Source organism: Bison bison, unplaced genomic scaffold, assembly GCF_000754665.1.
Source record: "Bison bison bison isolate TAMUID 2011002044 unplaced genomic scaffold, Bison_UMD1.0 scf7180017862692, whole genome shotgun sequence".
NCBI lineage: Eukaryota > Metazoa > Chordata > Mammalia > Artiodactyla > Bovidae > Bison > Bison bison.
Window position 1 is genome coordinate 260,004 of NW_011493264.1, and position 13,915 is coordinate 273,918.

The following is a 13,915-nucleotide window of genomic DNA, read 5'->3' on the forward strand; positions in this document are numbered from 1 at the left end:
CCCCTTCCCCCTGGGGCTTTGGGGGCACAACCTGCTGCAGAGGAGGGCCCCAGGCAGCCCGGAGGCCTCGAGCCCTTGGCTGACTGGTGCTGTGACCTGGTGCTCGCCCCGCCTTTGCTCAGCCGAGGCGTGCTTAGCACTGGAGGGCTTCGGGGCAGAGGAGCCTGGACCACCATCCCTGCCCTGAGGGGGACCCTCCACTCACCCACTGAAGACAGAGGGCCAGATGGAGGGGCTGCAGGCCCGTCAGAGGCCCCGTCTGCTGACCCCACCCTCGGGGTGTTGCCTCCTTGTGTCCCCCTCTGAGGAGGCCTCCCGACCCCTGGCGGGCAGGCCGGCGTTGAAGGTGCGGGACACGGGACCGCCAGCTGCGGGCCAGCCTCCACAGGGTCAGCGCGGCTCTCCGTGCAGCGGTCACTAAGGGCAGGACCCCGAGGGGTGGGGAGAGATCAGGGTGCCCTGGAGGGCCTGACAGCCCTCCCCCGGGTGGGGCTCGGGGGCATCCAGGCTGGCCTGGTGGAGAAGGCAGTTAGAGGGGCCAGGCAGGAAGGGGCACGGTGGGCACCCGGAGCTGTCCGCCACGCTGGGCTCCCCCACCACCCCCCGGGCCCGTCCCGGCCTGACGCCGGCGTGTGGGTGGCCGCCTGTGTGTGTCTCCGAGCTGTCGGGCGGGCAGCTGGTTTATGAGCCGAGGCCTGGCTTTAAAAGGAAGGGTCAGTTTCTGGGAATGCGGCCGGGCGGGCGGGGGCCGGGGCCCAGGGCGGTGGCGGGAGGGTGGGGGGCCGGCCGGAGCGTCCAGCCCTGCCTGCCCAGCCCGCTTAGGGCTGGCGACCAGAGATGGGCCCAGAAGGGCTGTGGGTTCCAGGAGGGCCCCGGAGGCCGGGAGGGAGGTGTGTCCTGGGGATGGAGTGCGTGGAGCTCAGTCTGAAACCGCTGGGGCTGTACCCCACCGACCTGGGCCCAAGTTCCCCGGCTGCCGGCCCACCCTCCCCGGGCCGGGCTCCGCCCCCAGCCGGCTCTGCCCCCTCCTCGAGGCAGCCCCCACGCCCACCTGCCCCCTCGTCGCTGTGTGCGTTGCAGGCCGTTTCTCGACCTCTCTGGACCGCAGAACTCCTACGGCCTCTCCCCGCAGCGGGGCCTGGCCCGCTGACCCGGGGGCTGGACCCGCGTCCCCTTCACCCTCCTGGGCAGCCCCTCTCCTCTGTGGCTGTGGCCGGTGGGGTGGGCGGCTCCAGGACTGCAGGGTAGGGCTTGGGTGCCCGCCACGTGCCGGCACCCTGATGCTGCCGAGCCCCCCACACGCAGCGGCGGGGTGACACTCATGCTGCGTCTTGGCTGAAGGGGCTTCTCTGTTCCCTTTTGTGGGAAAACATGAAGTTGGCAAGTATTTTCATTTTTTTACTTCTCATTACAAGAAGAAAGTATTTTACCATGAAAAGATAAAAAACATGAGATAAAGTACTCTCAGAAATCTGTGCTAAAAAGGCAGCCTCCTTTAAACATGAGCAAAGGAATCTAAGTAGTCGTCTCTTCCGAGATGTCTGTGAGAAGTCGCTGACCTTCATCAGTCACCAGGGAAATGCACGCCCAGCCACGAGACTCCAGCTCGCAACCCCTGGGGGTGGAGGCAGGCCTTCGGAACCCAGCTCGGGAGGCCTCGAGGCGCGAGCCGCCACGGTGGACCTCGTGTCTGTGTCTTCAGTGGGGTGACCCTGATGGCGTCCCCCACCTGAGCCCGCAGCTCCATGCCCCGGGGTTCGCCCCTGAGAAGGGAAGCCACATGTCCACACGAGGGCTTGTCCGTGGGCCTTCAGACCCTCCGCCAGCAGCGGAGGGACCCCACCCAGGTTCTCCTGACTGGTGGTCGGCCCACGCGATGGAGCCTTGCTCCAACGTGACAAGGAACGCGGTGGTGATGCGCAGGATGATGCGAGGAACCTGGAAAACGTTTTGCTCCCTGAGGAGTCGGAAACAAGAGGGGACCTACTGTGTGATTTGATTCACGTGAAATGTCCAGAGCATCCACAGAGACGAGGAGAGGAGAGGCTGCCAGGAGCCGGGTGACGGGGACGCCGTTCTCATGGGGACAGGGACCTGGAGTGAACACGCCCGGAAGTCAGCAGTGGGGGTGGCTGTGAACACTGTCAACACGCCGAGAACACTGGATCTCCCTTTTTTTTTTATTTTTGAGCTGAAAGTGCAGTCTGACCATTGGACCACCAAGGAAGTCCCATCTGGGTCTTCTTTTTAAAATTTTTGGATCTCACACTTCAAAAGGATGAACTGATGGCAGTGAGACTGCTGTGTGCTCAGTTGCTCGGTCGTGTCCAACTCTTTTCGACCCGGTGGACTGCAGCCCGCCAGGCTCCTCTGTCCATGGGGTTGTTTAGGCAAGAATGCTGGAGGCAGTTGCCATGCCCTCCTCCAGGGGATCTTCCCGACCCAGGGATCCAACCCAGGTCTCCCACGTGGCTGGCTGGTTCTTTACCACCTGAGCCACCAGGGAAGCCCGGTAGTGAGATCGTATCTCCGTAAAAAATAACCCTAAGAGCTCAGAGAAAATAGGGCATACGCAAGACCCACGCGGGAGACCAGCCTGCTGGCAGCTCCCAGACCAGAGCTTTTCTCTCCAGGTCCAACGTGGCAGTCACGTGGAGCCCACGTGTCCACCTGGGGCGCCGAGTCCAGGGGGCCCGCCAGGGCCGGTGCGCTGTGAGCAGCTGGTGAACGGGGAGCACGGCGTGGTGGCGCCATCCCCAGGACATGGCGCCCCCCTTGGAGAGGGCCCGTGAGCAGAGCCCTGAGGGTGGGCAGTCTCGTGGGTGGCGCTGAGGCTGGCGGAGTGGGCCCAAGGCCAGCGGCAGGAGGGGGTCCCGGGGGCCAGGGGCGGCCCGGGGGCTTCAGACGTGGGCCTGCTTTGAAGGGGTGGGAGTCAAAGCACCAGGTGGGCCTGGTTCATGGGGTTTTTACATTTGCGTTTAACTGAGGTGAAATTCACGTGGTATCTGATTAACCATTTGATTCGTTGCCGTCACCTTGGGGTGCATGTGGTCGGGCTCCCCGCCACCTGGGCCCGCGCTGGGAGCTCGGCGTCTGGGTCACGGAACCCTGAGGGAGGCCCCGGTTAAGCGTGTAGAGTGCGATTCGGCGCATCTGTCCACCCGCAGGGCTGCGCAGCCCTCGACGCCCAGCGGCTGCCTCGATGTCCTGCAGCTGCCACTGCCGGCCCCGGGGCCCACCGCTCTGCCTCCGTCTCCACGGCCCCGCTGGCCCTGCCGCGTCAGGAACGCACTCCCACTCGAGTCTGCGTTTCAGCAGGCGTGGTCCTGGCCCCGTCAGAGCTCCTGCCTTGGGAGGCCAGATGACCTTCTGTTGTGCAGATGGCCCACTTCGCGCCCTCCCACTCCCGAATCTTCCTGTCTTGCCATTTCCACCTCCTGGTGACTGTGAACAAGCGTCCATTTGCCTTGTCTTGTGCTCCTGTGACCTACCGTCCCCGGGAATGGGGGTCCGGGGCCTGCGTTCCCCACCTGTGCTATTCCTGCCAGACCAGGGCCCGGCCCCCAGGGGGTGTCCTCTCACCGGTGATGCCAGGTGCCCTCAGATGCCTTTCCCGTCACAGGGACCAGGCTGCACAGTTACCTGGATCCACACATTGCCACTTTGAATTTTCAACCTCATAGACTATCCTTTACATCTCGTTTTAATTGACGCTTCTTTGACTATCAGGGAGGGTAAGCATTTTTCACATGTGTAGTGTATTCAGTTCAGTTCAGTCGCTCAGTTGTGTCCAGCTCTCTGCCACCCCGTGGACTGCAGCACGCCAGGCCTTCCAGTCCATCACCAACTCCCGGAGCCTGCTCAAACTCATGTCCATTAAGCCGGTGATGCCATCCAACCATCTCATCCTCTGTCGTCTCCTTCTCCCACCTTCAGTCTTTCCCAGGATCAGGGTCTTTTCCAATAAGTCAGCTCTTTCCATTAGGTTGCCAAAGTATTGGAGCTTCAGCTTCAGCATCAGTCCCTCCAATGAATATTCAGGACTGATTTCCTTTAGGATTGACTGGTTTGATCTCCCTGAAGTTCAAGGGACTCTCAAGAGTCTTCTCCAACACCACAGTTCAAAAGCATCAATTCTTTGGCAGTCAGCTTTCTTTATAGTCCACCTTTCACATCCATACATGACTGCTGGAAAAACAATAGCTTTGACTAGATGGACCTTAGTTGGCAAAGTAATGTCTCTGCTTTTTAATATGCTCTCTAGGCTGGTCATAGCTTTTCTTCCAAGGAGCAAGCATCTTTTAATTTCATGGCTACAGTCACCATCCGCAGTGATTTTGGAGCCCCCCCCCCCAAAAATAAAGTCTCTCACTGTTGCCACTGTTTCCCCATCTATTTGCCATGAAGTGATGGGACCAGATGCCATGATCTTAGTTTTCTGAAAGCTGAATTTTAAGCCAACTTTTTCACTTTCCTCTTTCACTTTCATCAAGAAGTCGCTTTAGTTCTTTGCTTTCTGCTTTAAGGGTGGTGTCAACTGCATAGCTGAGGTTATTGATATTTCTCCCAGCAATCTTGTTCTTCATCCACCCTGGCATTTCACATGATGTACTCTGCATGTAAGTTAAATAAGCAAGGTGACAATATGCAGCCTTGATGTACTTCTTTCCCAATTTGGAACCAGTCTGTTGTTCCATGTACAGTTCTAACTGTTGCTTCTTGACCTGCCTGCAGATTTCTCAGTGGCCACAGGACTGGAAAAGGTCAGTTTTCATTCCAATCCCAAAGAAAGGCAATGCCAAAGGATGTTCAAACTACCGAACAATTACACTCATCTCACACGCTAGCAAAGTAATGCTCAAAATTCTTCAAGCCAGGCTTCAACAGTATGTGAACCATGAACTTCCAGATGTTCAAGCTGGATTTAGAAAAGGCAGAGGAACCAGAGATCAAATTGCCAACATCTATTGGATCATCGAAAAAGCAAGAGAGTTTCAGAAAAACATCTGCTACTGCTAAATCACTTCAGTCGTGTCCGACTCTGTGTGACCCCATAGACGGCAGCCCACCAGGCTCCCCCGTCCCTGGGATTCTCCAGGCAAGAACACTGGAGTGGGTTGCCCTTTCCTTCTTCAATGCATGAAAGTGAAAAGTGAAAGTGAAGTTGCTCGGTCACGTCTGACCCTCAGCAACCCCATGGACTGTAGCCTTCCAGGCTCCTCAATCCATGGGATTTTCCAGGCAAGAGTACTGGAGTGGGGTGCCATTGTCTTCTCCGTCTGCTTTATTGAGTACGTCTATTGTATTATTAGTATTTTTTATTTTGTGAATCCACTATTCATTTGTGTTCCTATTTCTTCAGAAACTGTTGAAAGTGAAAGTATTAGCTGCTCCGTTGTGTCTGACTCTGTGGGACCCCATGGACTGTAGACCGCCAGCCTCCTCTGTTCGGATTTCCCAGACAAGAATACTGGAGTGGGTAGCCATTCCCATCTCCAGGGGATCCTTTTTCTTCCCTTGTTGTACAGAATCTCTTTATGTGTTAAGGAGCTTTTTATGACTGACAGGCATTCGTCCCCAGGTTGTCACACGTCTGTCCTTCCCCCAGGGAGGCTCTGTCTTAGTTCTGCCCTCAGCAGCTTGGTGCCTGGGGATGGCCCTTCCTGCCGGGCCTCAGCTTCTTTCCATGGCGAGCGCCCCGCTCTGTTCCGGGGACAGCCAGGCTGGGGCAGGTGCACCTTGAAGCTGCTTGCTGTTCAGTGCCTCCAGCGCCAGGTCCCTGAACCCCCTTGACCCGCTCAGGTCCCTCTTTGCCAAACCGCTTTTCTACTCCATCGCTTTCTCCAGCAGAGGTGGGCTGGGTCGTCGCCGGGCTCCGGCCCTGGTGTGCAGGTGCGGAACAGAAGCTTAGGACATCTAAGAATGGCCCACGGGGCTGGCGGAGCTGACTTGAGCAGATGGTGGCCGGGAGTTGCACGCCGACCAGGTGACCTAGCTCCCTGTCTGACTGGGAGCTGGTGGTCAAGGCTGGCCCTGGGTGCTGACCCCGGTCACCTTCGGGGTGGTGGGCGCGTGGCTCCAGGAGGCTCAGCCCTGTCGTGACGCTGCGGGCTGGCCTTGAGCGGGGCCTTGGTGGCCCTTGGTGACCAGCACCCTCTCTCCCTGCAGGCATCACGTGGGGCAAAGTTGTGTCCCTGTACTCCGTGGCCGCGGGGCTGGCCGTGGACTGTGTGCGGCAGGCCCAGCCCGCCCTGGTGCACGCCCTCGTCGACTGTCTCGGGGAGTTTGTGCGGAAGACGCTGGCAACCTGGCTGCGGAGGCGTGGTGGATGGGTGAGGGCGCCCGCGGGGTAGCGGGGGTGACGGGCTGGAGGGGAGGCGGTTGTGGCTGGGGCTGCATCCCTGCCCCAAGGCTGACCCGGGGCATGCCCGCCCCCCAGAGCTAAGCCTGCTGCCCTGCCCACTGGGGGGTCAGAGCCACGTTCCACCTCTGTCTCTGGGTCCCCCATCATCTGCCCAGCGCTGGCCCGGCCCGGGGCTGCTGGAAGTGGTGCCTTCTTTGTAGAGTGGGTGGCGGCAGAGGTGTGTGCAGCCCACCGGCTGTGGGGACAGCAGTCAGTCCTGGGCTGGGGTTGGAGCCACGGTGGAGGCGGAGCGGCGCGGGCAGGAAAGGTCTGACTGCCAGGGTGACTCATGGCAGGCGGGACATGGGCAGCTCTGTCCCCTGCCCGTCCTGTCCTTGGCCCCGGCGGGGCTGGGCACCGGGGCAGCCAGGACGCTGACTGCCAGTGCGGCCAGAGGTCAGGCTCCGGGGCTGCGCTCCTTAGCAGGACTAGGGAGAAACAGGGAAGTGAGGAGTGGCTGCCCGCTGGGCTCCTGTTCTAAGGGGTTGTCCCCCATGGCGTCTGCAAGGGGACATGGAAGTGCCCTGCTCAGGAGATTCCTGCCTCTTCACGGCCGACCTCGGGCCTTTGTCCAGCTGGACCGCAGGCACCCCGTCAAGCGGCACGGCCGCCTTGGGTGGGGCGGGACTGCGTCTCCCGCGCCCTGACAGTGCCCTCTCCCCTCCCAGACGGACGTGCTCAAGTGCGTGGTCAGCACCGACCCGGGCCTGCGCTCGCACTGGCTGGTGGCCACGCTCTGCAGCTTTGGCCGCTTCCTGAAGGCAGCCTTCTTCATGCTGTTGCCGGAGAGATGAGATGCCGGCTCAGGCAGGAGCCCAGGGGGCCCTCCGCCCCACCCGAGCTGGGAAGACCCTCGGAGCTGCCCCCGAGTGGACGCTGGAGACCCTGCCCTGAGCCCCTCCTCCAAAGCCCAGGCCCTCTGGATGGAGGCGTGAGGGTCTCCCCCGGGCCTGGAGCTGGGCTTCAGTGCCAACCCTTCTGCCCTGGAAGCCCTGCCCGCCCCCTTCTTCCTGGGCCAGAAGGCTGCGCCGCGTCCTGGCCCTAAAGCAGGAAGCGGGAGCCCCGTCCATGTCGGGACCGCATCAGGACTGGAGCTGGCCTCGGTCCTCGAGGGAGGGGCCGTGCACGTTCAGCCTGAAGGCGCCTCTGGCTTGGCTGAAGCTGGAGGCGCCGTGGGGCTGGCTGACCCTGCATACCGAGTGTGAGGCTGCTGTGGTGGCTCCTGATCTACTTCTGGGGGAATGTGTGCCCCATGCGTGTGTCGGGTTCCCCATGTGGCAGGGAGCCCTGGGCGCGAGAGCCCGTGGATGAGGACGATGGTGTGTGTCTGACCCCAATAAAGTGCAGTGGCCGTGGAGGGTGCCCATCTGCTGCCTGCACCCCCTCCCGCGACGGACGGTGGCAGCCCCACCATGATGGATCAGCATGCCGCCCTGGGGCCCCTCAGGGAGGCCACCTCACTGCCCTGTACCTTGCCAGGCCCACGCGCACACGCGCATGCACACACTGGCCCTCATGTGCACACACTGGCCCTCGCGTGCACGCAGCCCTGCCCTTCACGGTGGCCAGCCTCCCCCCGTCCACGCCTCCCCACGACCTCCCACCGCAGTGCCCCTGGCCCTGATGGGGGCGGCCCGGCCACAGGCACACAGCTGGATGTGGCCTCTCTGCCCTGGCTCCCTTTCCGTACCAGGCAGGGGGCCGCAGACAGCCACACCGGCCGCCTGGCCCGCCTCCCGCGGGAAGAGCCAGAGGCCAGCTCCTATGCACACGGGCAGTCCTGCGCCCCCCTCAGGGCCCACCTCCCGGCCCCAGGCCCCCCAGGACCACTCTCCTCAGCTCCTTTCCTGGGGAGCGGGCAGGGGGCCAGCACCACCTCCCAGCTCTGCCTGCTCCATCCGCGGGGAGAGAGCATCTCTTGGGCGCCCGAGGCGGGAAGTCTGGGTGGTGGGGTGGGGGAGAGGAAGGGTCCCCTGGCACCCTGCTTCCCGTCACTGGGATCAGAAAAGCAGGTTTCTGATCAGGCCCCGCGGGGAGACTGGCTGTGGGGGGAGTGCTGGGCAGAAGATACGGGGGGACACGCCCTTTCTGGCAGCACAGAAGGTGACTTTGCGAGGGAAAGATGGAGAAGAAATGTGAACCCATGTGAGGCAAACTCTGAAGCTTCCTCAAGGACACCTTAGACTTGGTCAGACAGAGGAAACCCCTTGTTCTAGAAGAAAACAGTCTTGTAAAGCCATTTCTCTACAAGTAAGTAAGTTTATAAATTTAACATAATCATTATGAAACTACTTGTTCGCTCAGACGGTAAGGACTCTGCCTGCAAAGCGGGAGCCGTGGGCTGGATCCCTGGGTCGGGAAGATCCCCTGGAGAACGAAATGGCAACCACTCCAGTATCCTTGCCTGGAGAATCCATGGACAGGGGAGCCCGGTGGGCTAAAGTTCATGTGGTCACAAAAGAGTGAGACGTGATTGAGCAAAGCATCTTCCTCTTAAGAAAGTACTAGAGTATGTTTCCCCATCTGGATCTAAAGCTAATTATAAAGGTCACACGAGGAGGGGAAGGACAAACAGCTAAGAAGACCTTTCCAAGAAGAGAAAGGAGGAAGGTCTGGACCTCCCTGCCTCTGGGTCTGCCCCTGAACCCCCAGGCCCGGCCACATGCAGACACGTGTGCACAGGGACACGGGGCCTGCAGAGACAGACCCTGGAGCCTGGATAACCAAGTCCACGATGAGGTGAAGGAGACGAGGTCGTCAGCAAGCGACGTGACGAGCAGTCAGCACATGGAAAAAGACCAGTTCAAACCTGGTAACACACCAGGCAAGACAAGTCACAAACGGGTCCAAGAGCCAAGTGTGAAAAATGAAGCAAGTGCTGGGAGCAGTGTGTGAATTTCTGTGTAACTGGGGAGTGGGCAAAACCTTCCTAAGTGTGATTTAAAATCCGAGAACAAGCGGCTGTCCCTGGTGGTAACAGCGGGTGAGAATCTGCCTGCCAGTGCAGGGGACAGGGGTTTGATCCCGTCTGGGAGGATGCCACACGCCGCGGTGGGGCAGCTGCTGAGCGCAGGCTCCGCGACAAGAAGCTGCTGTAACGAGAAGCCCGGCCCCTGCAGGGAAGAGCAGCCCCCGCTCACCGTAGAGGAGAGAGCCTCCGCAACAAGGAGACGAAGGGCCGCCGTGAGACAGTACACGAGAGTTTAAGAAACAACAAAACATAAAATCCAGGAACAAGAAAAGACGATACACTTGATGGGAAAAGTATTTATGACGTTTAACATTTTCAAAAGCTGTTGCAGCCTGAAGCAGGAAGCAGAGGGTGGTGTGTGGGGAGGGGGAGTGACTGGGGGCCATGGGGCTTCTTCCCGGGGTGACAGGCTGTCCTGGAAGCAGACAGAGGTGGCAGCTGCACGCACGTGAGTGTACAAAGTGCTGCTCAGCTGCACACTCGTGTGGACGCTGTGGAACAGTGAACTTCATGTTGTAACCGTGCATTTCACCTCCATGAAAAGCTGTAATTGAAAATCAGGAAGATTATTTATAATTCAAAAGAACTTACTCAGCCTCAAAAGTCAAGAAGGAAAGACAGCTGAAATGCAGACCCAAATTGCCCCAGGACCCCAGGACCCCAGTCCTCACCTACCAGGTCGGCCGAGTCCAGATCTGACCACAGACTTGCTGGGGGCAGGGCACCTCGCACTTGCCGGGGGAGGCGAAACCGCGCAGTGCCCGTCGGGAAGGGCAACACCTGGACCAGCCCTGCGTGCGCTCGCCCTCGCACTGCTAATCCTACTCGGAGACATCTGTCCTGAAGACACACTGGCAGAGGCCCAAAATGACACATACATTGTGACAATACCTGATTAGCAAAAGACTGAAACAGCCCAGAGGCCCAACGTCAGGGCGTCTGCTGATAGAGCGTGGCAGGCTGGCCTTGGGGGCTCTGCACCCACGTGAAGTGAGACGAACCTGGATTTACAGGGTTTCTGTTCCTACTTCTCTATCTGGCTGCGCTGGGCCCTCGCGGTGGCTGCGCTTTGATTCTCCTTGTGGCGTGTGGGATCTTTAGTCGCAACATTCAGATTCTCACTCGCAGCATGTGAGGTCTAGTTCCCTGACCAGGGACGGAACCCAGGCCCTCCGCGCCGGGAGCGCAGAGTCCCAGCCCCTTGGCCACCCGGGAAGTCCCTGTTTCACACGATTGACAACAGGGTCACGTCCGTGTTTTGCATAAGCAAAGCTAACTTCAGAGAAACAGTTTTAGAAATAAATGAGTTTGTTTGCTGATTTGGAGACATAAGCAGCCAGAGAAATTAGTTATTCCAACTATAATATTTTTTAACATTATATACTCAGTGTGAAAGCTGTAAAAACAATAGCAAAAAATTGACTTCAATTAGTAGTCTTATTGACAATATTACTATTCTGAATTAATCATATGTGTCCCGCGGTGGTTTAGTCGCTCAGTCATGTCCGACTCTGTGACCCACGCACTGCAGCCCCAGGCTCTAGTCCTTAGCAGTAGTCGCTCAATCGTGTCTGACTCTTTGCAACATTATGGAGTATAGCCTGCCAGGCTCTTCTGTCCATAGAATTTTTGAAGCAAAAATACTGGAGCTGGTTGCCTTCTCTTTCTGTGGGGTATCTTTCCAACTCGGCATTTAACCTGGATCTCCTGTGTCTCCTGCATTGGCTGGTGGATTCTTGACCACTGAGCCATCAGGAAGTCCTAAGTATCCTGTAGGAGAAAGCAATGATAAAGAAGATTTTTTCTTAAAAGAGGTGAGATAGAAGAATTTAAGTAAGAAATTGTATAATCTAAGAATCAGAATGGGAAATATCAGTGCGGATGCACAGTTTTTTTCTTTCTTAAAGAATACACGTATCCCATGCTGAAGCGCTAGGGAGTGAAGGGCAGTGTGATGGCAAATAGTTCAGTGGAAATGCCTGAGAAAACTTTGTGAAGGGAGTCGATCCTGCCCAGGCCTCTCACTCCCACCCTTGCTGGAGAGAAGGGAGGTGCTGGGGCAGGAAGTGGGCACAGAGGCCGTCAGGGTCTCCGTCCGGCTAACTGTAGGGTCACGTGGGCCCCTCCGTCTGCCACAGAAAGACTGGACTTGACGAGATCGCAGCAAACATACCAGGAGTGCTGGGTTTGTAGCAGAAGCAGGAGGGGGGGAGGGAGGCGGGGCGTGAGGAGGCTGGTCCCGGGCCGGCCCTGGCGTCCCTGCACGCTTGCTCTAACACTGGACATCAGAGGAAAGACTGGCTCTGGCGTGAACTGTTTCAGAGAACTGAACCTGAGCCTAACTGGATGGAGGGAAGATTTTCTAAGAGGATTCTGCCACGGAACGTAGGTGTGACAGGCTTAGGAGACGGCACCTGGGCAGCTCTGCTGGGGGGCTGGTCCACGCGGGCGGGGTGAGAGAAACAGGATGAAGTGGGCAGGCTGCCACGTCTGTGCTGTAGCATCAACCCCGAGGCGGGCGGACACTGCATGGGCAAACCGCCGGGCAAACCCTTGGGAAGGGTGATCCACTCTCAGGCTGCAGGAAGCAGGGCAGAGGAGCGAGGGGGCTGGGAATGCCCTCCAGTTCCCCAGCCTACCAGCGGCACGGGTCAGGTGCGGAGAGAAAGGCAACCAGAGGGCTGTGCACGCTATCTGCCTGTCTCTTATGCCCCACCTTGTCTGCTCTGCTCTGGGGCTGCCCACCCCTCCCGCACCCAGCCGTGAGAAGGGAGAAGCCTGCAGTGTAGGAGGGAGGGAGTGGGCTTCTTCAGTGCTCCCAGGTCCTCTTGGCATCATTCTAGCAACAGAGATGGCTCTGGCCTTAGCCTCCAGGCTGAGCTTGGTCCTTGGAGCTGTGGTCTGAATGTCTGTCTTGCCGAAATTCATATGTTGAGGTCCTAACCTCAACATCATGGGAGGAGGTGTGGCCTTGGAGGGGACTAGGTCCTAAAGTCACCTTGTGACTGAGATGAGTACCTGCCTGGGTGACCCCCAGAGAGCCAGCCCAGCCCTTCTGCACATGCGGTCCAGTGGGCAGCCACCCAGGAGAAAAGTCCTTTGTCAGCCGGTCACCAGCACCGTGGTCCTGGGCCTCTAGGACGCTGACAAGTAAATTCCTGTTGCTTAAAATCCAGCCAGTCTGAACGGACCAAGTCAGAAAGTTGTTACTGAGATGTAACAAGTATCTAAACATGTGGAGGCAGCTTTGGAACTTAGAGGTTGGAAGAGTTTGAAGATGGACGCTAGAAAGCGCCCAGTGCTGTGAATGGACGGTTGGGGCGATGCCGGGGACCCACGAAGAGGGGAGAGCTGTGCATGAAGCCTCAGTCTTCTTAGAGAGTACCCAAGCGGCCTGAGCAGAACGTGGGGAGAAACGTGGATGTGATGACCTGAAACAAGAAAACAGCCAACTTTTTACCAACAAAATGGGTTTATTCAGGAACGGCACAGCATTGTGTTTCAGGTCAGAAACTGTGGTGAAGCAAAGAGGAGAGGAAGCTCGTTCACAGGAGACGCAGGTCGGAGGGGCTGCTGCAAACAGTCCCCGGGAGGCACCGGGCCTGAAGCGTGGAGGCTTCTCATTGGCTGGGCTGTTGCCGGGCAGGGAGAAACTCTTCCCGCTGCGGGTGGTGACGGGCTTCTGGCTGGAGGCCAGGTGGTCCCCCTTGTGGCGACATCCAGGGGGCTGGCTGAGGCCCCCTGGGGGCCTGCCCATTGGACATTTTTTTAATTAACAGTGTTTTGGCCACGCTGTGCACCGTGTGGGATTTTCGTTTCCTGCCCAGGGATCGGCCCCAGAACCCGGGCAGTGACAGCGGAGTCCTAACCATTGGACCACTAGGGAATTCCCTCCCGCTCCAGTTTAGCAAGGCTTCCGTTTACTAACTTGGACCGGTGTAAAGGCCAGTCTGATGAGATCTCAGATGGAAACGGGGACTTCTATCAAGAGCTTGGCTGCAGTGTGTCCTAGGCTGCGGGAAGGAAGAGCCTGTGGACAGTGGCCCGGGTGTCCGGCTGGGCATTTCCAAGCAAAGCGCGCGTGCCTTGCTTCCCTCGGACCGTTAGAGCCAAGAAGATGTGAAGACAGAGCTGTCAGCCAAGAAGAACCAGACCTGAAATGTGGAAAACCCTCAGCCTACTGGCACTGAGAGTAGGAAGAAAGCTCATTCAGACAGATCACAGTGTGGCCCAACTTGATAAGGAGGTTGGTACTGGTCAGCGACAGGCACGTCCCCCAAACGGCAGGGTGACAGCCACCTAAACCAAAGTCAGGGCTTGACGTCCAGACCATGGAGAACTGGTTCCCAAGGCACGTCAGAGTGTGTGGTGGGGCGTCCGTCCACGGGGCCCAGAGGATCAGGCTGTGCCTGCCCCCAGTCCTGTGGACGGCAGAGGTGGCTGCCCCCTGGAGGTGTCTGTCTCCGCCAGCCTGCAGGATGCAACAGCCCTGGGGCCTTGCTGTCTGACTCTGTTGTGTCTGACTCTGCGACCCCACGGGC

General features: G+C 58.6%; 1 protein-coding gene across 1 annotated transcript in view; it reads left to right on the plus strand.

Moving 5' to 3' along the window:
- BOK (BCL2-related ovarian killer) overlaps positions 1-7,758 on the plus strand; it is a 12,251-nt gene extending 4,493 nt beyond the window's left edge. Inside the window, exons 5-6 of the mRNA XM_010832894.1 lie at positions 6,169-6,332; positions 7,072-7,758. Coding sequence (XP_010831196.1) covers positions 6,169-6,332; positions 7,072-7,197 — 290 coding nt within the window. The 3' untranslated portion in view covers positions 7,198-7,758. The remainder of the gene's footprint in view (positions 1-6,168; positions 6,333-7,071) is intronic.
- Positions 7,759-13,915: the final 6,157 nt, after the last annotated feature.